Genomic DNA, 22,829 nt, shown 5'->3' on the forward strand with positions numbered 1-22,829 from the left:
CGGTCAAGGACACGTCGAGGGTTCCTGCACCGCCCCCCTCCAGGGGAGGGGCACCTGGCTGATCTGTGTACGTAAGACAGAGGCAAGTCTGCATGTGCTCTGGGAGAGGACTGGAGGACGAGGGACGAATTTGGGAGGGATGCTGATGTGCACGTGCCGGTCGTGGGCGGATGGGCTGGCCTGCCAGTGTGAGCCCACGTGTCATTCTCAGAGAGCACAGCCCTGGGCTCACCACACACGCTCGGGACCACAGAGGCTCCGCAGGGCTGCCTCATGTCCCTGGGTCTGATCTCTGTGGGAATCTGTTGTCTCTGTGGGTGTCACGCTCAGCTGTCAGGCTCCAATGGTGTCTGGCTGACTGCTCCACTGTGTTGACAATGACCTGGGACATAAATGCTCCACATTTCAATCCAATTAAATTTGAGCTCATTGGTGGGGTGGCTTTAAGGCCAGGCTATGAGGTTTGCTCTGACCCTATTGGGGCTCTTTGCAGTAGTCTCTGCCCCCACTTATCTCTGGTGGGGAAATCCAGCTGCCTGTGGTTTAACTTGTGCTCTTATGGAGCTGCCAGCCTCCTCTCACGCTCACCTCCACGGCGGAGCTGCCAGCCGCTTCTCACTACTCACCACCAAAGTGCCCACAGTTCTTGAGAGCTCCCTTAGGCTTGGACTTCCCTAGGCTCTATTCTAAATAAAGTCAGTTCTCATGGAGAGAGCTTCAGAGCTGCCTATCCTTACGGTTGCCTCTCCCCTAGGGAAGATCTCGGACCCACTGTCCAGAGCTGGGGTTGTGGCATGACACCCCCACTTTATGAGCAGGATGTTGGGTGGGGACGGCAGCTTCTGGTCTTCTCAGCCTGCCTCTCCTGGCAGGAACCTCCACTTTAGAGGGAAGCTGAAGAGACACTGATGGGGCCCCAGTATTCTCAGCATGCCACGCCTGGGGTAGAGCCCCCCAGCAAATACCAGTGAGGTCTGGCAGGGGGCAGGGAGCCCTGACATCTCAGCTGTTCATGCCTAAAATTTAGTCTCTGTAACATGGAGGTTGGGGTGGAGGGGATGAGAAATCCTGCCCCTCCCAGGGAAATACCATATCAAGATTCCTTGTCTAGAAAGTGGAGAGACATGGCATCCCCTTGTCTGGGAGCTGGGGGAAGAGGGACACAAATGCACACACATATACACACATACATACACACACGTTCCCTGTGTGGGCCTGGCACCCAGGACCCTCCATATCCTAGAAAAAAACTCATGAATAGGTGAAAATGTGAGGAAAGATTCAAATATGAAACTTGAGTAGACATTCCTCTTATTCCTGGATCCTAAGTTCTTGAACAGGGTGAATGTTGAATGGAGGTTTATTTCCCTTCCTGATGAGGTGAGTGGGGACCGGCACCTGGGCTCCCACACCTCAGTCCTGTCCATAGCAGTGCAGCAGCTCCACGGCCCCCAGCCCTCAGGTCCTCAGTGCAGGGAACTCCAGACTCTCCAATCACACACAGCACAAGGAGCATTTGTCTCAACCAGAGTCCCAACCTCACCTCGGCCAGAAATGGTGCCCAGGGACTCCCATGCTAATAAATGTTTCTAGAAATAAGTGCATAAAGGACATCAGACTGCCGGACCAGCCCTAGAGACCCCTTGCTCCCTGCATCCTCCGTCACTCACAGCCCATGTCCTTTGCTGGATCCTCTTCCCCAGCCGCCTTCAACTGATACAAAGCAAGAGCCACTGTGTGCAGGGCACAGGGGTGACACTTAGTGTGCCAGATGGAGGGAACCAGCCCTCTGCCGTTGTGAGACACAGTGACAAAATAAAGGAGTGAGACGAAGAGGAGGAGGTGTGAGACATCCATAGGAAAACCCAGGCAGAGGGAGGGGCAGAACCAGGGCTGGGGTCGGGGTGGGGGTCCCAGATGTCCTGGGGTCCCCACCCTGGAGGACACACACCCTCTCCGATTATTCAATCAAACTCTAACCAGGGCAACAGGATTTCTCAGATGTGATTAAGGTCTCAACTTTACTGGCCCTCAGATAGGGAGATTATCCTGGCAGGCTTACCGATCATATGACTCCCCCAGATAAATCCAAGTCTAGAGGTCAGAGGGGTCAATGTGATGTACAGTCTCCTTTGCTGGCTTTGAAGATGGAGGGGGCCATGTAGCCAGGAACATGTGCAGGGCCTCTAGGAGCTAAGAGCAGCCCCACTGACAGCCACAGGAAATGGGGCCCTTAGCCCTTCAACTGGCCTTTGCCACACCCCGTGAGCCTGGGCGAGAACCCCAAGCTCTGGGTGACATCTTGGCTCCAGCCTGGAGAGACCCTGCAGGTCGAGAACCCCGAGCTCCAGATGACATCTTGGCTCCAGCCTGGAGGGACCCTGCACTGAGAACCAGCAAACCAGGACCCCGACTCCAGGCTGCAGAGCTGGACTACTTCCAGCCTCGAAGTCTGTGATATTTGTTACCCAGCAGTAGGCGCTGACACAGCATCCCTGTGCATTCTTCACCCGACACACTCAGCAGCCCTGCTGCAGGTTCAAGGAGGCAAAGAACTGGGTTAGCCGTGCCCTGGCTTTGCCAATGAGCACAGTGAAAGACGAGAGGGCCAAGGGGCTGACAGAGCACACAAAGCCATGACCAATAGTCCACTGACCAGGATTCAGGCTGGGCGGGAGGGGAGGCAGAGAGCCAGAGCTGGACGGAGCTGGCCTGGGGGTCGGAGGTCTCAGTGGGGCCAGGAGGTGTCTAAAGTTAGCATAGTGAAGAAAGTGCACTGTAGAGCTAAGGGGGGTGGTCTTGTGGCCCAGTGCCTGGCCCAGGATTGCAAGGGTCACCAGTCTTGGTAAGGGTGGGGTCTGCAGCCAAGAAGTGCCACTTGACGGCCATGTGCACACAGGAGCAGCCTCTTGGTGGGGGCCCAGCTTCTTATGGGACCCAGGAGGTGAGGACCCCTGGGGAGGGGAAGGCACACACAGCATGTGTTCCAGAGGCCCTCAAACAGGGAGTGGCCAGGGCAAGCCAGGGGCGGGGCTGCACACCCACCAAGGCAGACAGGCCCCCCAGGACATCATCTGAGAAGAGGGCCAACATTTTAAAGGTTTGAGATGGTCTGAGACCCGCGAGCACTCTGACCCCGCACCCCGGCCTCCAGAGGCCATGTCATCTGGCAGACGTCCAGCTCAGAGATGACCAGCGGAGGCTCAGGTAGCAGGAGATACACTGGAGTCACCGTGGGTTCACATTCAGATCACAGACTTCTGTTCCTCGGCCAAAGCTGCCTCAAGAAGCAGAAGTGCCAGGAGTTTCAGATTCTGTCCCTACACTGTGCCCCTACCCGCACCTCTGGGCACCTGGAGGGGACCAACAGGGTCAGGGGACCACCCGCACCTCTGGGCAGGAAGGGGAACGGGGCCCCTGAAGGACATAGGGACTGCCCTGCCAGGTTCTCTCCACATCCACTCATAGCCATGGCCCACCTCTGGTCCCCAGCAAGACGGTGCTGAAGCCAACAGCCCACATCCAAAAGCCTTGGCCCCAGAACTGGAACACGGACAAGGCCCAGCGAGAGGTCTGCGGACAAAGTGCCCCCACCAGCTGCTCCCAGGTCTCCAGGACCAGATGGGGGTCTTGGCAAGCCCTAGGTGACCTTGAAATGCTGGAAGGATAGTCTCCCCTCCATCCTCAAAGCGCAGGGTGCCAGTGGGAAGCACAAAACCTCTTCAAGCTGGATGGGTAGATCTCTCCTGCCTGCCCACATTCCCCTGGTATGAAGCTCTCTTTGCCGCTCTGAGTTCTGACATTCTGGAGCCTCAGGCACTCCCCATCTGTAAAATGGGCATGGGGGACTTGCCAGTTCTAAGAGGCCAGGTGGGGTCTCTGTTAATTCCCTGAAATAAAACTGGAAACCCCAGAAGTAGCATGACTTTTTACTCAAAGAAAGCACAGACATGGCAGACAGTACTCAGCCAGAACGAGAGCACACGGGACCCCACCCCGAGGCCATGCTCACAGTGGGGGGCCCGTTAGGAAGGAGGCCCACCCCAGCTCCAGCCCCTGGTGGTGGCCCCAGACAGCAGGTCTCAGGCTGTGCAGTGGCTCCTTGGAACCCCCAACCCAACCCTCAGTCTCCCAGATCTCTAGGTGGGCTCCCTACCAAGAGGACTCAAGGCCTGCGAAGTGAGGACCTACAAAAACCCCCTCCCAATCTCTCTTCCCCAAACCCCCAGCCAGGTGGGAATAGGCACACCTTTCCAGGGCGGTGCTGGGGTGGGGCCAGGGCTGGGGGTGGAGTCAGAGTGGGAGGTGGGGCCAGGGCTGGGGGTGGGGCCAGGGCTGGGGCTGGGGCCAGGGGTAGAGTCAGTTGGGAGGCGGGGTCGGGGTCTGGCCGGGGCTGCAGATGGGGCACCGCGGGACTCAGTGCTAGGAACCCCGAGGCCCCAGCCCAGCCTGGGACAGCGCGGGCGAAGCGGCGGTGACTTGTGCCCAGCACGCAGGCTCCAGCCGCGGCACGTTTTCTTACACCAGCCCAAAGCCCGCCCAGACAGGGTGGGGGGCAGCCAAAGAGTGTCCACCGGCTCTCCCAGCCCCGGAGAACTTTCCTCCGCTTCTCCAGGCGGGGCCCCTCGGACTCACCGGGCCCTCACACCACCTGGGCGGTGCGTTTGCTGCGCCACACCACCACGCCAGTCATGGCGATGGTCAGCAGGATGGGCGCTGCGATGAGCGGGATGAGAATTCCGTCTGGGGGGTCCTGCCAGTGGTGCCTGGCCACGGAGCAGTTCTGGAAGAACCGCCTGTGGACCCCAGCGATGAAGCTCTCCGCCAAGGGGTTGGGCCAGTAGCAGCCCACCACGTTGGTCTCCACCTCGGTGCAGTTGGTGAAGCTCTCGTAGTACCTGCGAAGGCAGAGGGCTTGACCGCCTGGCTCCTCTGCCCCTTCTCACTCTGGCCCTGACCGCCGGGAAAGTGGGGGGCAGTCCCGTCTGGCCGCCTGCTCTCATCATGGCCCCAGGCCACAGGGGAAGGCCTCCTGCTATGAGCCCTGTTGGGCCAGCAGGGTCCATTTCCCTGGCGTCCTTGCCCAGAGGTTCTCTGGCATGGCGACCCCATGCCCTGCTCCCCACCTCTAGGCCTCAGCCCCGCTTTCATCTGTCCCTAAGCCCCCGCCCCGAAGTGCACAGCCATGTTCTACTCCCCTTCGCAGGCTGCCGCGTCACAAGCTCGATTCCCCTCGTGCCCACCCCGGCAGACAATGACCTCTGCACAGAGCCTGGTGTCATCGAGCCCAACTCCTGGCCCTCCCATCTTAAAACAGAGGCAGCAGAGCCCAGCAAGGAAACTCTGAGGCCATGAGCTCCCCAAAATATACCTCATGCCCCGGTCTGCATCTCCTCCATCATCCCTGCCCTCATCTTGGTCATCCACAGCCGTCACCTGCTTCCTATGAGGACGTGAACTCCCAACGCCCAAGGTCTGGGCCCAGCACTTCCCAGGTCTTCCCAGAGGGTACTCTGGGCCTGGCTTCTTTTTCCAAGACCAAGGGATGTGTGGAGTCACAGCCACTTGGACCTGCAAGGGCCTTGTCACCTAAGGCCACTCTATGGGGCCCCCGGGGAGGAGGTCTCCCTGAGGCAGGCCAAGGGCCAGCGGCCTCCCAGTCAAGTCAGCCTGCCCTCATTTACCTGGTTTGGAGGGGCGTGTCCCACCTGTGAGCCCAGCCCCGGCCTGTCTTCCTCTCAGAAGTCACCTCCCCCAGCCCCAGCTGACAGGACACGTGGGATTCCCCCCACCCCAGGGTCTTCCTGTCTGTGTTGGTCAAACCTGGAAAGGGCACTCAGCAAACCACCCATGAGGGGCCACGTCCACCCAGCGGGCAGGCTCTGGACAGTCCTTGAAGCCAACCAAGGGCTACAGCTACCAGGACCCAGAGTTTAGCCCAACGGCCAGATGGCCTGGGATTAGCGGCCTCTGGGGTTGGTGGCCTAGGCTGGCAGCCATCGTCCAAGATGCTCTGGTGAGAGGGCTGGTCAGACACCTGCCAAGGTGCACCAGCTCCACCACTGCCCACACTCTCTTGCACCTGGCAGAGTGCTGCATGCAGGACAGGTATGGGAGCGGGAGAGGCTCCGGCCTCAGATCCCCGCAGGAACCAGGCCCTGTGGCCCCCCCTCCTCCCTCCGGTGCTGACCCAGGGAGCGTGGCCTGGCCTGAGCAACAGGAAGGAACTGCTTCCTGCAAGGAGCTTCCTGTACAGAACCCCGTCTCTGCCTGGAAAGGCGGTGGGAAACGGGGCGGCTAATCACTCAACCAGGCCTTCGTAGTGCCCACGCCTCCTGGCAGCCCCGGGCAGTTTCCCAGCCCAGACGCTGGGGTGGCTGGTCAGGCACACGTCTGCCCTGCACCCCTCAGGTAACGCAGACAAGGGAGAGCCACACAAGGCAAAAGAGAGCGGGAAGCAAAGGGTATGGCCTGGGATCTGTGTGCAGAGCCGTGATGTGACCCCCTGGGACATGTTCAGGCTCTGAGACACCTCACCAGCCAGGTCCTCAGGCAAGCCCATCACTCCCCAAGACCCACCCCTCCCACTGGGCCCCGTCAGTGACCTGCCACCCCAGACAGAGCCTCTAACCTGACACCCTGCCAAGCCTCGACCCACCCCAGGGCTCAGTAGGGCTGAAACGAAGCAGATGGAGCTGGGGAAGCCCCACTGTGGACAGCAAGCCTGCAGGGGCTGGGGAGTGGTGTGTGGCCCGTGTGACCCCCATGCACGGAACACAGCACAGGGCAGCAGCTTAGGGGTCAGGATGAAGAATCAGTGTCCTTCAATCCCAGCTAGGCCACTGACCATCTTCTTGACTTTGCCCACATTACTTAGCCTCCGTGAGCCTCAGTTTCCCCTCCTGTAAATGGGGTTCATAATTCTTATCCAATAAGGTGACTGAAAGGACCAAAGGAAGTGAAGTGAATACACTCCTGACAAGTGCCTGGCACATAGTAGGTGCTCAGTCTCGAGGTGAGCCCCAAAGGCCAGGAATGGGGCAGAGCTGAGCACAGCACCCATCTCTGTGGATCGACCTACGGGGCCAGGCGCAGAATGCCCACACCTGGTGCTTCCCAAGAACGCTGGGAAGTGGCTCCGAATTTTAATAGCAAACGCTTTTAGGATAAAAGACACCGAAAGGTCAGGCACTCAGGCACATGGCAAGAGTTGTAGAGGCCAACTCCCACATCCAGCATCCTGCCCTTCCCTGGGCTGGGGAGGCAGAAGGCAGGGATGCACACATTTGCACACACAGCTCCCAAGCCCTGTTAGCTCACCAGCCCGAGTTCAGGCTGGAGATGAAATCAGGGTGTTCTTCACAAGGAAGCTGCTGTTTGTGTGACATCGCAGAACCAGGGTCACGACAGGGCCTGTGCTTCCCAAGCGTCCCCTGGTCACCCAGGGCCTCCCCATGTCCTCCCTTCAGTCTGGCTCCCAGAGCAAGAGAAGACGCAGCCATAGCCCAGATGGGAAAGGGGGTTGCAGAGGCCGGGAGCGAGGCAAACCGCCCCCGTCAGACTCCCTCTCCCGTCAGGCAAATTTCCCTACTCAGGTGGATGTCGGCCCTTCTCTCTCCAACTCCCAGAGCCCCCTCCTGGCTGCCCCTCTGCTGTCCTCCAGCCCCAGGGCTGGATGTCTGATCTCCTCGCTGAGGCTTTAGCAGGTGACAAAGGCAGAGGATGGGAAGCACCCACCTCATCCTCCCTTACCCTTGACCCCTGTGTGTCCACTCCAGGCTTGGCGTCCAGGCCAGGCTCAGAGGACAAGAAGAAGCCTGGCCAAGCCCCTTCCCGAGCCCCCAGCCCCCTTTCCCAGCAGACACAGAAATTTCATACCGTTTGGTTCAGCGAACGACTATGTCTGCGAGGGGCCTGTGGATGTGCCCACAAGGAGCCAGTGTCCCCTGGGGAGATGGGCGTGGAAGCCCCTAGAACAGCCACTGGGGACAGAGAGCACAGGGGCCGGGGTCTTGGAGGGGAAAGGGCTGATGCGACTGAGCAAACCCAGGGCTCCCAGGGAGGATGGGCCCCCCAGGCAGGCGTGGCTCACAGGACAGTCTGAGTCTGCAGCGGCCGCCAGCAGCGCGCCAGGTTGAGATGGCCAAGTGGGAAGTGGAGGAGGGTGGGCACAGCCCATCGGTGATTTCTGAGGAGGTGAAAGGGCCACCTTGACACTGGATGCTAGGTGTGACCAGAGGAGATCAAAAACCTCGGGAGCTTCTAGAACGTGGGGCCCTCTGTGGTGAGGCACTGCTCCCGCCGCACCAGGTAGAAACCAGCAGGGTTCAGTTTCTCTGGGGTCCACTGGTCCTGACTACAAACCCAGCCCTGGCCGGTGCTGTGAAGAAAACCCAACATGACAATTTCCACCCAGCATGGACCGTGCAGAGAGGCAGGCACGCCAGGGCAGGGCACGAACCCAGCTCAGGAAGGGCAGTGGGTGTCAGGGTTTCCCAGAGACATGACCTCGCTCAGAGGAATGGGGGACACACAGCCTGGAGTGTCCAGTTTGGAACTGCCAGGGTGGTCTGTGAGGGGAGCGGAGGGCTGTGAGGCTTGGAGTGGACCTCGGAGCATGGGTGCACAGACGCCGAGGGCAGGACGTGGGCAGGGCGAGGGCGGGGCACGGGCAGACGGTCAGCAGGATACAGACGGGCTGTGGGCAGAGGGTAGGCAAGCCATGGGCAGGGCATGGGAGGGCGTGGGCAGGGAGTGGGCAGGGCGAGGGCAGGGCGTGGGCAGGGCGTGGGCAGGGCGTAGGCAGGGCGAGGGCAGGGCGTGGGCAGGGCGTGGGCAGGGCGAGGGCAGGGCGAGGGCAGGGCGTGGGCAGGGCGTAGGCAGGGCGAGGGCAGGGTGTGGGCAGGGCGTGGGCAGGGCGTGGGCAGGGCGAGGGCAGGGCGAGGGCAGGGCGTGGGCAGGACGAGGGCAGGCCCAGTGCCTGAGCAGGGACACTCACACAATGAACTCCGACAAGTTGCACCACTTCCAGACCTCCACCTTCTTCATCCTTTCGGCAAAGGTCTCGCCGCAGTGGGGCAGCATGGCCAGCATGCGCTTCTCATTGCAGCCGCCCACTGGGGGGCACTCCCCTAGAGAGGAGACAGCCGTGAGCGCTGCTGGGATTGCTGGCATGAGCCTTGATGGCCCTCAAGGCCAGCTGGGGTCGTCCTCCTTCACCTTGACCTCCATGTGACCCGGGGAGGTTGAAGCCAGCGCAGAAAGAGTGACCCACTTGGAGGCATCAAGGAGACAGGACCCAGAGGGCCCGTGGCCTCCCAGGGCGGCATGGGAAGAAGCACGTAAGAGGAGGGCAGCATGCAGAGGGACAGGGGTCCCGGGAGGGGAGAGGCTGCGGGCTGACGGATTCCGGGCTGGGTGGGGGAAGGGAGCAGGGAGCAGGGACGCCCGCTGCACCTCGAGGGTGAGGGCACCTGGAGCATGTCCCCAGAAGGATTCTGAGAGTCTGATGACAGTCCCAGGCCTCTGGGCAGCGACAGAGGCCCCTTGACAGTAAGGACTGCCCACCCTGTCAGAGCCACACCCTTGAACTCCAGGAGGGCAGGGGCTGAGGGCTGCAGGGTCCAGCAACAGCGGCCAGTCCTTTGAACACTCTTGGGGTCTGGCAGGACCCCTGCCCCAGGATTTCTCATCACTCTTCCTGAACTCTGCCCCCAACACTTCCTGTCCCCTCCGCCCCCAGAGAAAACCCTCCTCCCACTGGGAACACCCGCCTGTCTGACCCTCAGGACCCGTCCCCCCACCCTCTCCAGGCACCCGATTTCCGGGGGTCAGTTCCCCACCTCGTAATCTTCCCTCTCATGACCCCCAGCTTTGGCTCCCATCATATAATCAAGAGAAAGCCCTGCTGTGCGTGTCCTGGAGTATGTATGTTGTATTGATATATGTATGTGTGTACGTCTATGTGTGTGTGTGTCTATGTGTACGCTGCCCTGCCATGTGTGTCTTGGTGTGTGTGTGTTGTGTTCACATCTGTGTGTGTTGTGTGTGTAGGTATATCTGCCCTGCCATGTGTATCCTGATGTATATATGTGTACTGCTCTGCCGTGTGTGTCCTGATGTATGTGTGTTGTGTGTATATGTATGTCTATGTGGTATGTGTGTTTGTACGTGTGTATCTATGTGTACGCTGCCCTACTGTGTGTATCCGATGTATGTGTGCCTATGTGGGACTCACAACTTCACAACTTACAATAATCTTACAATAATGAAGACAACGTGGTACTGGCGTAAGAGGAGACATACAGATCAATGGAATAAAATTGAGAGTCCAAGAATCAACCTTCATTTTAGAATATAATTATTTTCTATAAATGTACCAAGACAATTCACCAGGGAAAGAATAGTCTTTTCAACAAATGGTGCTGGAACTACTGTATATACACATGCAAGAGAATAAAGTTAGACCCTTTCCTCACAATTTACACAAAAATTAACTCAAAACATATAAGAGAACTAAATGTAAGAGCTAAACTATAAAAGTTCTTAGGATAAAAGGAGAAAGTCTTTGTGTCCTTGTATAAGACAAAGTCTTCTTAAATATGACACCAAAAGCACAAACAACAAAAGAAAAAGAAAGTGAACTATATCAAATTTTTTAACTTTTGTGCTTCAAAAGATACCATCAAGAGAGTGAAAAGACAAACCACTGAATGAAAGAAAATGTATGAAAATCATATTTCTGATAAGGGCCTTGTATCTAGAATAGATAAAGAACTCTTATGACTCTATAAAAAGAGAGCAATGACCCATTTAAAAATAGGCAAAGGATCTGAATAAACATTTCTCCAAAAATATACACAAATGACTAATAAGCACATGAGAAGATAATCAACATCATTAGCCATCAGGGAAATGCAAGTCAAAACCATAATCAGATATCACTTCACACCCCCCAAGATAGCTATTATCAAAAAGATCTAGCAAAGGTTGGTGAAGATGTGGAGAAATTTGAACCCTCATATGCTGCTGGTAGAAACGTAAAATGATGCAGCCACATTAGAAAATAGTTTCCTGGCAGTTTCTCAAAATGTTAAAAATAGTTACTATATGACCCCACAATTACACTACTAGATGTAGTAGTGTAATTTCTTTCCATAAAAGAATGAAGTACTGACATGTGCTACAACTTGGACAAACCTTGAAAACATTATGTTAAGTGAAAGATGCCAGTCACAAAATACCACATATTGTATGATTCCATTTAATGAAATTTGCAGAATAGCCAAATCTATAGAGGCAGAGTGCAGATTAGATTACTTAAGGCCAAGGGGGTTGGTGGAATGGGGCATGACTGCTAATGAGCATGGACTTTATTTAGGAGTGATGAAATGTTCTCAACTGGATTGTGGTGATAGTTGCAAAACTCTGTAAATATACGAAAAAACATTGAACTATATACTTTAAATGGGTGAATGTGTGGTATGTAAGTTATATCTCAAAAAGCTTTTTTAAAAAATAAAAGCTTTTTCAAACATTCAAAAGTTGAAAGAAGGTATTATGAGCACACTCAAACTTCAAGTAATATTTAAGAATTTCCTTTAGGGAGAGGGAAGATAATATCAGAAGTAAATATTGATCTTCACAAAGGAATGAAGAGCACCAGAAATTGTAACTCTAGGAGTAAATATATAAAATTTGTTTCTCAATATTTAAATCTTTTAAAAGATAACTGACTGTGAAAACAAAATAACGTATGGTGGGGGCTTCCCTGGTGGTGCAGTGGTTAAGAATCCACCTGCCAGTGCAGGGGACACGGGTTCGATCCCTGGTCCAGGAAAATCCCGCATACCGCAGAGCAACTAAGCCCGTGTGCCACAACTACTGAGCCTGCACTCTAGAGCCCACGAGCCACAACTACTGAAGCCCACACACCTAGAGACCGTGCTCCACAACAAGAGAAGCCACTGCAATGAGAAGCCCGTGCACTGCAATGAAGAGTAGCCCCCGCTCACTGCAACTAGAGAAAGGCCGCATGCAGCAACGAAGACCCAAAGCAGCCAAAAATAAATAAATTTATAAAAATAAATAAATAAATAAATAATGTATTGTGGATTTACAACTTAAGTTTAAATAAAATGTATGACAGCGATAACACAAACGTCAAAAATGGAAGGTTCTTGTGCTATACGTGAATTGATATAATATCATTTAAAGATAGACTGTGATATGTTAAAGATATACACTACAAACCCTAAAGCAACCACTAAAGTAACCAAAAAATAATAATAATTACAGTCAATTAGTGAAGGAGAAGAAGAAGGAGTTGAAAAGTGAAAAAAGTACTAAGTCCAAAAGAAGGCAGAAAAAGAGAGAAAGGGAAAGAAGAACTTACGGTACCATGTTAGATTTAAAACTAACCATATCAATAAATTATCATATTGAAAGTAAATGGTCTAAGCACCCCAATTAAGAAACAAAGATTGTTAGATGAGATCAAAAAGCAAGACCCAATATTAGGCTACTTACAAGAAACCTACCTTAAAATGACTCAAATAGATTCAAAGTAAAAGGTGGGAAAAGATATGCCATGCTACCACTAATCAAAAGAAAGGTGGAGTGGCTAAATTAATACTGGACAAAGTATATTTCAGAGCAAATAATATTACCAGAGATGAAAAGACTCATTCCATAATGATAAAGGGCTCAATTCATCAAGAGGACATAGCAATGCTAAGCATGTATGCACCCAATAACAGAGCATCAAAATACACAAAGCAAAAATGAATAGAACTACAGGGAGAAACTGACAAATCCACAATTATCATTGGAGAAGTCAATATCCTCTCTCAATAATTTATAGAACAATAGACAGAAACACCAATAAGATTATAAAAACGTGAGTAGCAGAGGTGTGCAGGGGTAGGACAGGAGCCCAGTGGCACTGGGGTGGATACATACGGTTGTTGGGTGAAAAGGAGAAGAAGTGACACTGGAAGGTGGACCCAAAGCCAGACTAGTGCAGGTGTGCAGGCCTTCCCAGTTTATTTAAAGCCTAACAGAAGGCAGAGGTGAGTTTTTAAACTCAGCACTCCCCCACTGAACCCAACCTGAGCCTCAGAGCCTTCACGTCAAGGTGTCCCAGGCGAGCAGGCAACCAGCAGCCAAGATGGAAGCTGATGCCCCTTCAAGAGGAGGGGTGCCATCTCTGCAGGAAGGGAGGGCGATGTCCTTCTGAAGCTTAACCACGCCACCCATCAGATGCCAGCCCCGCCCCCTTGTAGTCACTGCTTTGCTGTGTGGCTCTGGAGAGGCCCTTCACCTTTCTGGGCCTTATCTCCCCGTTTATAAAAAAAGGAGTTATTCTGATTCTGGCTGTTTTCACTAGTTAATAGTCATGAACCTGGGAAATCTCTCTCAACTTATCACCATCTGGCCCCCACTGCCCCCCACACACACCACTCTGCCGGGACCCTCTGGCCACCCACCCTCCTCTGCAGATCACCACAGCCCCCCTTCCCAGGCTCCAGCAGGTCTGGCTTGTGTGCTCCCACGCTGTCGATTCAGTTCTGTTTTAACACAGCTCTCGACTTTCAAGTCGTTGAAGGAAACAATCATTGTAATAAAAGCCCTTTGAAGGCAGAACAAAGCCATTCCCCTCTGAGGCTGGTGCAGACCACCATACCTGAGCCTACCTGGAGATCTCTGCGGCTAGGGGGCTCCCTCCCGGCCCTCTCAGCACTGAGTCTCTCAGGGGGACCACGTGAGGTGTCTGACTTGGTCGTACACCAGACTCACCCAGGCCACAGCCCAGGCCCTGAGACAGGGACCAAGAATCGGTGTTTGTTAAACCGCCCCTACGCCCACATAATTCCAACGTGCTGTCAGAGCCGAGAACAAGTGGGAAGAGCAATGCTTGCTCACAGTTACGTGCACACAGGCACGCGGAGATCTTGCGCAATGAAGATTCTGACCCCGCAGGCCTGGGGCACCAAGATGCTAATCTCTGACCAGCTCCAGGTGGGTGATGCGAGACCCAGGCCCCCACTCTGCAGAGTAAGAGACAGAAAATGGGAGCGCTGAAGCCAAGAGTCAGAGGGGAGTCAGACAGCCCCGTGGCTCTGCTCCCCAGCCCAGACGCACTCACTCTCCTCTCTGAGGTTCAGTTTCCCTATGTGGAAGTGGAGCCGTGACACCGGCCGTGACACCTCCCTGCCTGGCTTCCCTCCGCTTCAGTACCGACCAATGTCCACTGAGTGCCCTGTCCTAAGTGTGGTCCAACTCGCCAAGCCCTGCAACAGCCCGACAAGACAGGGCCACCGTGACCGGGAAAGTCATCCACCTGCGCAGTAACACGGTAGGGGGCCAAACCCAGGTGCAGCCCTGGGTCCAGGGCCGTGCAGGCCCGCAGTTAGCGACTTGAGGGAACGCAGGCTCTCAGGCTGAGGTGGAGGCAGATGATGAGAAGGCAGCCTGTGCTCCTTTCTCCCACTGGCCGCCCTGTTCCAAAGGCATCTTTTCCCAGCAGCTCACTGACAGGCTCCCCACCACAGGCTCTGAAAGTCCACCTGATGTTCTCTACACCCAGCCCTTGTACCCATTCCTGGCCCTGGTCTTGTCATCCCCTGACAGTATCCTCCCAGTATCCTCCATGGGTCTCCTGGGCTCCACCCTCCTCCCACATGGGCACGGGCCAGGCAAGTCTCACACTGTTCACCCCTGCTGGCTGCTGCCACTCCTCCCAGCCATGGCCCAACTGGACCTGGCCCATCTAGACCACCTGGACCACCATCTAGACCCAGCTGAACCTGGATCCATGGACCTGGATGACCTGGACTTTAATCCTCTGGACCTGGACCCCCTGGACCCCTTGGGCCTTGAATACCTGGACCCTGGACCTCCTAGATGTCCCCTGGACCTTGAATACCTGGACCCCCTGGACCTCTTGGACCCCTTGGACCTGGACCCCTGGACCTGGAACACCTAGACATCCTCAGCCTGACCCAACCGCCACCTGTCAGACCACTGAGACCCAGCCCAGTGCTTTCTCCTCCTCCACCTCATTCTCCTCCTCCCCTCCCACTTCTCCCCGCCACTGGAGCCCCTTCCTCCTCTTCCTTCCTCCTTCCTCCATGAATCTCCATGAACCCAGAATCTCCACGTGTCCCAGAATCGCCACATACCTGGCACCACAGGGGCCTGGCCAGGGCAGGTTGAGAATGTACCATCAAGGACCACATGACATCCTAAGGCAGGTTTCCTGGGATAACTTCCCCCGCCCATGGGGCGGGGGGCGGGGGGGGGGAAGGATGCTGTGAGGGTGCACAGGGCAGGCACCATGGGAAACCTGTCTGATCAACCACAGGTGCCCTCCATGAGGGGGTGGGGAGACTGGTAACTACGGCACCATTTCTGATGCACAGGCTTAAGGGGCTCCCAGCCAAACCCAACAACCTGCCCTGTGTTAGAACAGTGAGGTAAAGATGCAGATTCCTGACACCAAGAAAGTGTGTTGCTGCCACCCACTCAAGCTACCAGCTGCATTAGTAAAGGTCTCAGGTATTAAATTGAAATAGAAAACCGTTTCAGTTGGTTCCATCAGGGAAACAAAGAAAATGCAGGACTGTGTTCCTTTTGTGTAGGGGACTTCCAGACTCTGGGAGATGATAAACAGCCAAACAGATGCATTTCCAAGAGAAAGGCCTTTTATGGCCAGTCATTTGGAAATGAAATACAGGAGCTCTCTTTCTCCTCTGGTGCAAACCAGCAGCGAGCAGACTCCGAAGGCTCTGCAGCGATGGGCCATGGCCAGTAGGGCTGTGGGAGGGTGTGGTTTCTGAAAGGTTCTGCCCCCAGTCCCTGCAGTCTGGGGAGTTACCTCCCCACCCTGGACCTCAGTTTCTGCATCTATACAATGAAGAGGGACGTCAGAGGACCTTCAAACACCCCTCGGCTAACCACCTCCTTGCAATCACTGCGTCACTGGGGTACTTGATATCCAGCCACTGCATCTGGGCTCGCTTGAGTCCACAGAATGCAATGTGACAGGAGGTGGCTCAACAGCAGGACAACATTACTCCCACCAGTGACAAAAACAGTGACAGTGACATGTTCATACACATACACACTGGCATGGGCACTCTGTCTGGGGGTGCTGTAAGTGAGTCCCTGGGAGCCACAGTTGCTAGCAAACTCAAGTGCCCACAGAATGTGTGCCAGGCACTGATGGAAGCTTCCCATACATACAACCCTTTCATTCCACACTCTTGGGCCCCAAACAGCGTTATGGGGACTGAACTCATTGAATCCAAATGGCAATCACAACAGCCCTTTATAAGTTGCTATTCCTGCATCCACACTAGAGTGGGGGAAACTGAAGCTAAGGGCCAGTAAGTAAGTGTCTTATAATCTTGGGGTTAAGCCGCTGCAAAGGGAGGCCCCCAGGATTCACACCCAGACCCAAGGGGCTGGTCAAGGGCTAGGCATGAAACCGAGCAGTAGGCCTTGGGTTAATTAGTAGAACTTCAACCAAAAGTGAAAAAGGATAGGGGGAGAGGCTTTTCAAACTCAAGTAAGTAAATTTAACTTAGTCCAACTACAATTTTTGGTTTTACACTGGCCAGGTGAACTGCCATGACACATGATGTCTTGATTCCCTATCCTTCCATTTGTATGTTGTTTGTTGTTAAAAAGAGGGGACCTCATTTGGGTAAGTCGAGGGAATTGTTGGACTTCACCCTTCTGTTTTTGTGCTACAAGAGTTGAATTTTGTTCTTTGTGTGTATCTTTGCATTTGTCTTGTGCATAAGTGTGACTTCTATGGGAACCAAAATTTGTTTCCTGAATGCAGTACCTCAGGGTGCATCCTCCAGAACTGGACCACTTCCAGTTGCAAACCAATGAAATGTAAAAAAATGATTTTCCTTTGAATACAACCTGGCCATAATACTCCCTAGATTCAGGGGGAAAAAATTTGCCCTTTAATGGGTCCCTAAACTACACTACTATTATGCATTAGAGCTATTTCACAATAGAGAGGAAAAATGGGATGAGATTTATAAACTAATAAGTTTTGTATTGAAATAAATACCTGATTCATGAATAAGTTTTAAAATGAAGGTATGGGACTTCCCAGTGGTGCAGTGGTTAAGAATCTGCCTGCCAATTCAGGGGACATGGGTTCGATTCCTGGTCCAGGAAGATCCCAGATACCACGGAGCAAATAAGCCCATGCACCACAACTACTGAGCCTGCACTCTAGAGACCACGAGCCACAACTACTGAGCCTACCTGCCACAACTACTGAAGCCCACACACCTAGAGCCCGTGCTCCACAACAAGAGAAACCACCGCAATGAGAAGCCCGCGCACCGCAATGAAGAGTAGCCCCCACTCACTGCAACTAGAGAAAGCCCGCGCACAGCAACAAAGACCCAACGCAGCCAAAAATAAATAAATAAATAAATAAATAAATAAATAAATAAATAAATAAATAATTTAATTAAATGAAGCTATGAGATCTCTGCCTATCTGGATATATGTATGTCTATGTATACATTATAATTATATGTCTTTATCTTTGGATAGTATTACCAAAACTAATTTGTAAATGAGCTCTACTTAATTGGCTTAAAGAAAAGTAAGTGCTTACAAATCAAACATTTCTAAATACAACAAAAAACTAACCAAAATGAATTTCAGGTTCATGTGATCTGGGGAATATTCAGTATTAAATTAATATCCAGCATTAAAGTTAGTTTAAGTATAGTTAATACAGACATGTCTTTAGAGTCATCAATGTTAAGTATGATAATTTTATTGTACCTAGGTTTACTGAAAGTCAGTAAATTCATATTATATCTATTGAAAAAATTGTCAACAAGAAAATTAATTTGGTATGATGATACTGTCATAAGTAAAAAAAATAGAGCTAAGTGGTATAGAAGCTTTTAGGTGAACTCTTTAGAAGTAATTATGTTTCAGTCTTTCCAGATTCTTAGTAACTTGAAACTTTCGAGTTTTGCTGAATTAAGTTAAATGATAAAAATTTCATGAAGGTCTAGGTCATTTTTAAGATAAAATACTGGAACATTGATTGCTAGACAAGTCTATCTTCTTTTGTCTTATGAGAAAAAAAAAAAACTAAAGATGTTTGGGTTTATTAGACACATCTTGAACCACTTTAAAGAGAGAAATTATGCTATAAAAATGTATTTTTTTAAAAATACGTTTTTAGAGGTTAGAGAACATGTTTATAAGTTTGCCAATCAGAAAACGTTGGTATGACAAACAGTTCAGTTAGTTGGCTTTTGGTTTTTGCTGGCGATTAAGGTTTTTAAGGGTTAAAAATTCTAATAAATATGCTATTAAACTATTAAAAATAATAAGGAAATCATTTCAGAATGTAAAGAAAATACTTTGTCAGCAAGAGAAGGATGGAGATATTTTTGTTAAAGAAAAAGGGAAAATAATTTTGTCCTAGAGCTCATTGTTTCTAGATGGGAAAAAATAAGGGACAAACTTATATAGATACAGAAAGTTGTGGAAGGTTTATGGAAAAGGAACCTTAAGAAAAGAGTTTTGTGCATGGTCAGGATTGATTGAGATTAGATTGAATTTAAAAGCAAACTAATACAGGACTAGAGTTTGTTCTTCTCTCTCTGTTAAGAGAACAAAGTTTTCCTGGAATATTGAGCTGCTTTGATAACAGATTGTAAGTTTCTTTCTCTAGCTAACTTTGAGTTTTCCAAAGGGTCCCTGAGCCATCTCAGAAAGAAATATTAAACTAATTAAGATTATTTGGTCTATTAAACTACATGGAAAACATTATATGAAAAAATTTCTCTAATAAAGTTGTCACAAACTACCGGTGGCATGTATCACTGCTTGCTTTAAGTCTACTGCTTGGAGCACGTGCAATGTTTGTGTGACAATTTGATATAATTGATAAGATGTATAACCTATAAAATGTTTCCCTGTCAACATACCTTTGTAGCTGTTTGTTATGTCTGATTAGTTTTCCCCCAACATGGATAACTAGGCAAACATACAAACAAAAAGTAGAAGTAGCACCAAGGGAGATGATAGACCCAGGGCAGGCAGCAAACACAATCAAGGGACAGATATTTTGATCATCAGTGTTTTCTACTGAAAGATTTGCAATCAAAAGGGGGAAATGATAGAAGAAATGTTCACATATTGACGTATAGGGAAGTCTTTCTGCTTTACATGATTTAACTCAAATTTTATGCTAATTTAAAACAGCCTGTTTGTGGTCTATTAAACATACATTGTATGTCTGCTTTAACCATTAAGGGAAGAAAATACATTCGGAAAATAGTACAAACATGCATTTTGATTATTATCCTCATTGTAATATATCTACTAATTTTCAAATGTTTGTCCAGGTGCTATGACAAAGCAATCAAAGAGGGAAGTAATGTTTTCATAATACAAAATATTGATGCTAAGCTTGGAAATAGGGACTATTTCCAACTCTGTGTCCATTCCCCAAATTGAGGCAGGACTAGGCCCCGCTTCACCAGGAAGTAACCAGAGTGATCATCACCCCATTCCCTCAAAGATTTGGGAAAAGTTAAAACAAAAACGGAACTAAAACCAAGCTCCTCTGGCAAGTTTATGATTAACCTTTCTATCCAAAACTTTATTCCCTTTCATATTCTGCACCTGTTCCTCCTCAGGATTGGAAAATATCAAAGAAAAGGGGGGACCGAAACCAAGCAGGACTCTGCAGGACCCTCTCAGGTACAGACGCCCTTCTGGGTCCCCTGTTTCTTGTTTGTAGAAAAAAGCTTTAGTCTCCTAGGGGCCTCCCCTGAGTCACGAAAGCCTGGCTCAAGAATTAATGATTGAAAGGATATAGACATGTAGTGACAAAAATAGCAGTTAGGCCTAGAGAATGGTAACAATTTAAAGAGTAAATCAGCCATATAGCAGTCACAGAATCTTTATTTCCTCCCTGAAGAAGACAGATAACAGTGTCTGATGCATACTCCTGAGTTGTTTTGTACATACTTGATAAAAACCACCACCAGAGGGAAAAAGCTACCTGCATGATGATCAGACTGTAGCCATGACACAAGCAGCTCCATCTTGAGCAGTGCTGTTCTGCACAGAGTCCCCTGCACATCCTGGAAGCTTTCCTTTAAAAGCTCCTGCCCTCTGATTGGCAACGCAGAGCTGGTTTGGGGGATGCTAGTCTGCCATCTTCCTACGTTCCTGGATTCCTGAATAAAGCATCTCTTTTCCCCCACCAACTCCTGTCTCTCGAACATTGACTTTTGAGCAGTGAGCAGCCAAACCTGAGTTCAGTTTTGGCTCTGGCTGGTAACAGACACAGAGTCAGAGGCTCGGCTGAGTGGACTTCTGCTTGATCTCACTACCCCAGGGCCCTGCACAGCAGCAACTGCTTCTGAATTAGGGTTTGTAATTTTCAAAGAAGCACCTTGCCTGATGGGCCCTTCAGAGCCCCTGGTGGGCCCCTATGGTCAATAGGAACCAGCCCCCCTGTGGCCCTGCGCCCTGGGAAGCCAGGCCCCCCACTTGGCACAGCTCAGAGGCAGCTCAGGGACAGCAGGGTGTCAGGATCCAGAGCACAGACAGCCAGCAGCCCTGAAACCCTCCTTCAAGATGCAGCAGCCTCCAGGGCTGATATGGCCCCCATCCCACCTACGACAAAGCAGCACGTGACCAAGAGCAGGTTTGCCTCTCCCTGCATCTCCCTGACTCAGTCAGGAGCCAGTTCCCGAGGCCCTCACTCTGACCGGGCCAGCACCGGGCAGTGTCTGCTGAGAGGCTGGCCTGGTCCCCACCCCTGGCTGGGGAGCCTGAGCCCAGGCTCCATGGGAGGGGGACACTGGGACCAACAAGACAAGACAAGGTGGCCTCCAGAACCGTGCCAACATGAGCCCAAGATTATTAACACAGAAGATTTCTGCACAGGGTCTGCCTTTGGTCCTTCTCAACTCCATGCTATAGGCAGGTGAGGAGAACCTCAGCTTCCCTCGTAGTGAATCAAAGGATTCCTCTTCCATTACAAGGACCAAAATCTCCATCCAAGAGCTTTGTATTTGAAGCTTGCTGAAATCCCACATCAGTGCACTCCTGATTTCTGGAAGCCACCAATCACCCTTTCCTTCAACACAAAACCCAGCTAACCCTAGGGCTCTAACCCCAGAATATGAAATGAAGTCACACTTTCTCCACCCCAGACATCTCCAGTGGAAGGGTAACCTAGAGTTCAAGATGCTGATGGGCCCATGCGGCCTTTTCCAAATTCCAGGTCATCAAAGCTGAAAACGATATTTCAAATAAGCCCAATTTTGCATCTTACAGCCAGGGAAACTGAGGCCAGTGAGGGCAAGGGAGCATCCCAAAGGACCCAGGGGACAGTGGCCCCCACGGACAGGGCCTGAGACCCTTGAACCCCAGGCCAGGGCTCCCTCCTCCCAGAGCTGGCCAGGCTCAGACCCTGCTCTGCAACTCCCAGTCTCAGCAAGTATCTCCCACCGAAGCCCTCCGCAAACACGCACACCCTATTACTTGTTCTTGGATGATTTCTTTAGAACGATTTTTCAAAACCACCTTTTCATGCAATCCATTCCCAATGTGTGAGCAATGTGTTCTCCCAGGAGTTGCGTTTTCTTGCTGGAGAAGGGATCTGGGAGAGGCAGCCTCGGAGAGCCGCCCCCTGCCCCCTGCAGCCAGTCTCTCCAGACACGCGCGCACACACACTCACACTGAAACACTGTCCTCGGACGGACAGGCACAGCAGGGAAGATCTAGCACTCCCTGTTCTGGATTCCTGTCATGCACACCCCTGCGCCTGGTGTGAACGCAGGAGCCCCGGGACGAGGAGCGCACTATCTCACAGGGAGGAGGGAGGCGGACATGCCCGCCGCCGCTGCTCGCTCGGGGTGTCGCGCTGGCATGGCGTCCCCAGCTCCAGGGCAGCGAGGCCGGGGAAATCGCAGCTGGGAGGCGCAGGCCCAGGCCGAGTCTGCGGCTGGCGATGCAGAGCCCGCAGGAGACCCTGCGCCTTCCTTCCTAGTCCGGTGCGTCGCCATCGGCTTGGAGAGAGCCTGGGGACCGCCCCCGGGTCACCCCTCGCCCCTCCGGAGCGGGGCGCGCCGGGCTCGCCCAGGTCGGTGCAGGGGAGGAGGTGCAGCCAGGTGCGGATGCAGGAAGGCAAAGGCCGCGCGGATCCCACGGCCCCAGAGGCGGTTGGGGCCCCCCGGTGCCGGACCGAGCGTCCCCTTACCGCAGAGCAGCAGCAGCAGCAGCAGCAGCGGGAGAAGGTGCGGGCGCCGCCGCGCTCTTGTCTCCATGGCTGACCAGCTGGGGCGCGCGGTCCAGCTGTGTGGCGCACCCTCCAGCTGCGGCGCGCGGTACAGCTGAGTCCCGGCTGGGGGCGCTAGGGGCGCCCGGGGGCGGAGCCCAGGCGGGGATGGGGCCGCAAAAAGCCCGCCCCCCGGAGGTGCCTTCCCCCAGGATGCGCTCTGCGCCCCTTAGGATGCGCCTCCCTCCCACCCAGGTGCCCTCCCTCAGGTCGTGCTCCTCCAGGACGTGCTCCCCCTCAGGACGCTTCCTCCCCCAGGACGCTCCCATCCCTAGGACGAGTCCCCTAAGGACGCGCCCTATCCCCCAAGGTATGTCTTCCCCACTGGACGGTCCTTCCCCCAGGACGGATCCCCTCCCCAGCGCAAGCCCCCTTCCTCCAGCCCTGTGGGCGCGGCCCACCGCAAGTGAGCGCCCGTAAGGCTCCGCCCGGCTGGGCGGCGGGGCAAGGTGAGGGCGGGTGAGGGCAGCCT

At 52.7% G+C, this 22,829-nt stretch overlaps 1 protein-coding gene and 1 long non-coding RNA gene across 3 annotated transcripts in view; both read right to left on the minus strand.

Annotated features, from left to right (window-relative positions):
* LOC309632572 overlaps positions 1 to 22,829 on the minus strand; it is a 102,111-nt gene that overhangs the window by 37,896 nt on the left and 41,386 nt on the right. The gene's annotated exons all lie outside the window — the stretch shown is intronic.
* On the minus strand, positions 3,914 to 22,422 carry RAMP3 (receptor activity modifying protein 3). 2 transcript variants are annotated; one of them, XM_082400248.1, is made up of 3 exons: positions 22,280 to 22,422; positions 8,999 to 9,131; positions 3,914 to 4,898 (listed from the first exon to the last, which is right to left on the minus strand). In XM_082400248.1, exons 1-3 carry the CDS (start codon positions 22,344 to 22,346, stop codon positions 4,643 to 4,645), a joined length of 456 nt encoding a protein of 151 aa, XP_082256374.1. In that variant the 5' UTR covers positions 22,347 to 22,422; the 3' UTR covers positions 3,914 to 4,642. The 2 variants fall into 2 exon arrangements, with proteins under 2 accessions (XP_082256374.1, XP_082256375.1); XM_082400249.1 differs by lacking the exons at positions 8,999 to 9,131; positions 22,280 to 22,422 and adding an exon at positions 7,321 to 8,262.

This window comes from Balaenoptera borealis (assembly GCF_965194805.1).
Source record: "Balaenoptera borealis genome assembly, chromosome: 7".
NCBI classification, from domain to species: domain Eukaryota; kingdom Metazoa; phylum Chordata; class Mammalia; order Artiodactyla; family Balaenopteridae; genus Balaenoptera; species Balaenoptera borealis.

Bases quoted from the DNA above. Each gene is read 5' to 3' on its own strand.
- RAMP3 (XM_082400248.1), bottom strand. From the start codon at position 22,346: ATGGAGACAAGAGCGCGGCGGCGCCCGCACCTTCTCCCGCTGCTGCTG. The intron at 9,132-22,279 runs GTAAGGGGACGC...TCTCCTCTCTAG, and splicing joins GCTGCTGCTGCTGCTCTGCG to GGGAGTGCCCCCCAGTGGGC. The intron at 4,899-8,998 runs GTGAGTGTCCCT...CTGCCTTCGCAG, and splicing joins AACTTGTCGGAGTTCATTGT to GTACTACGAGAGCTTCACCA.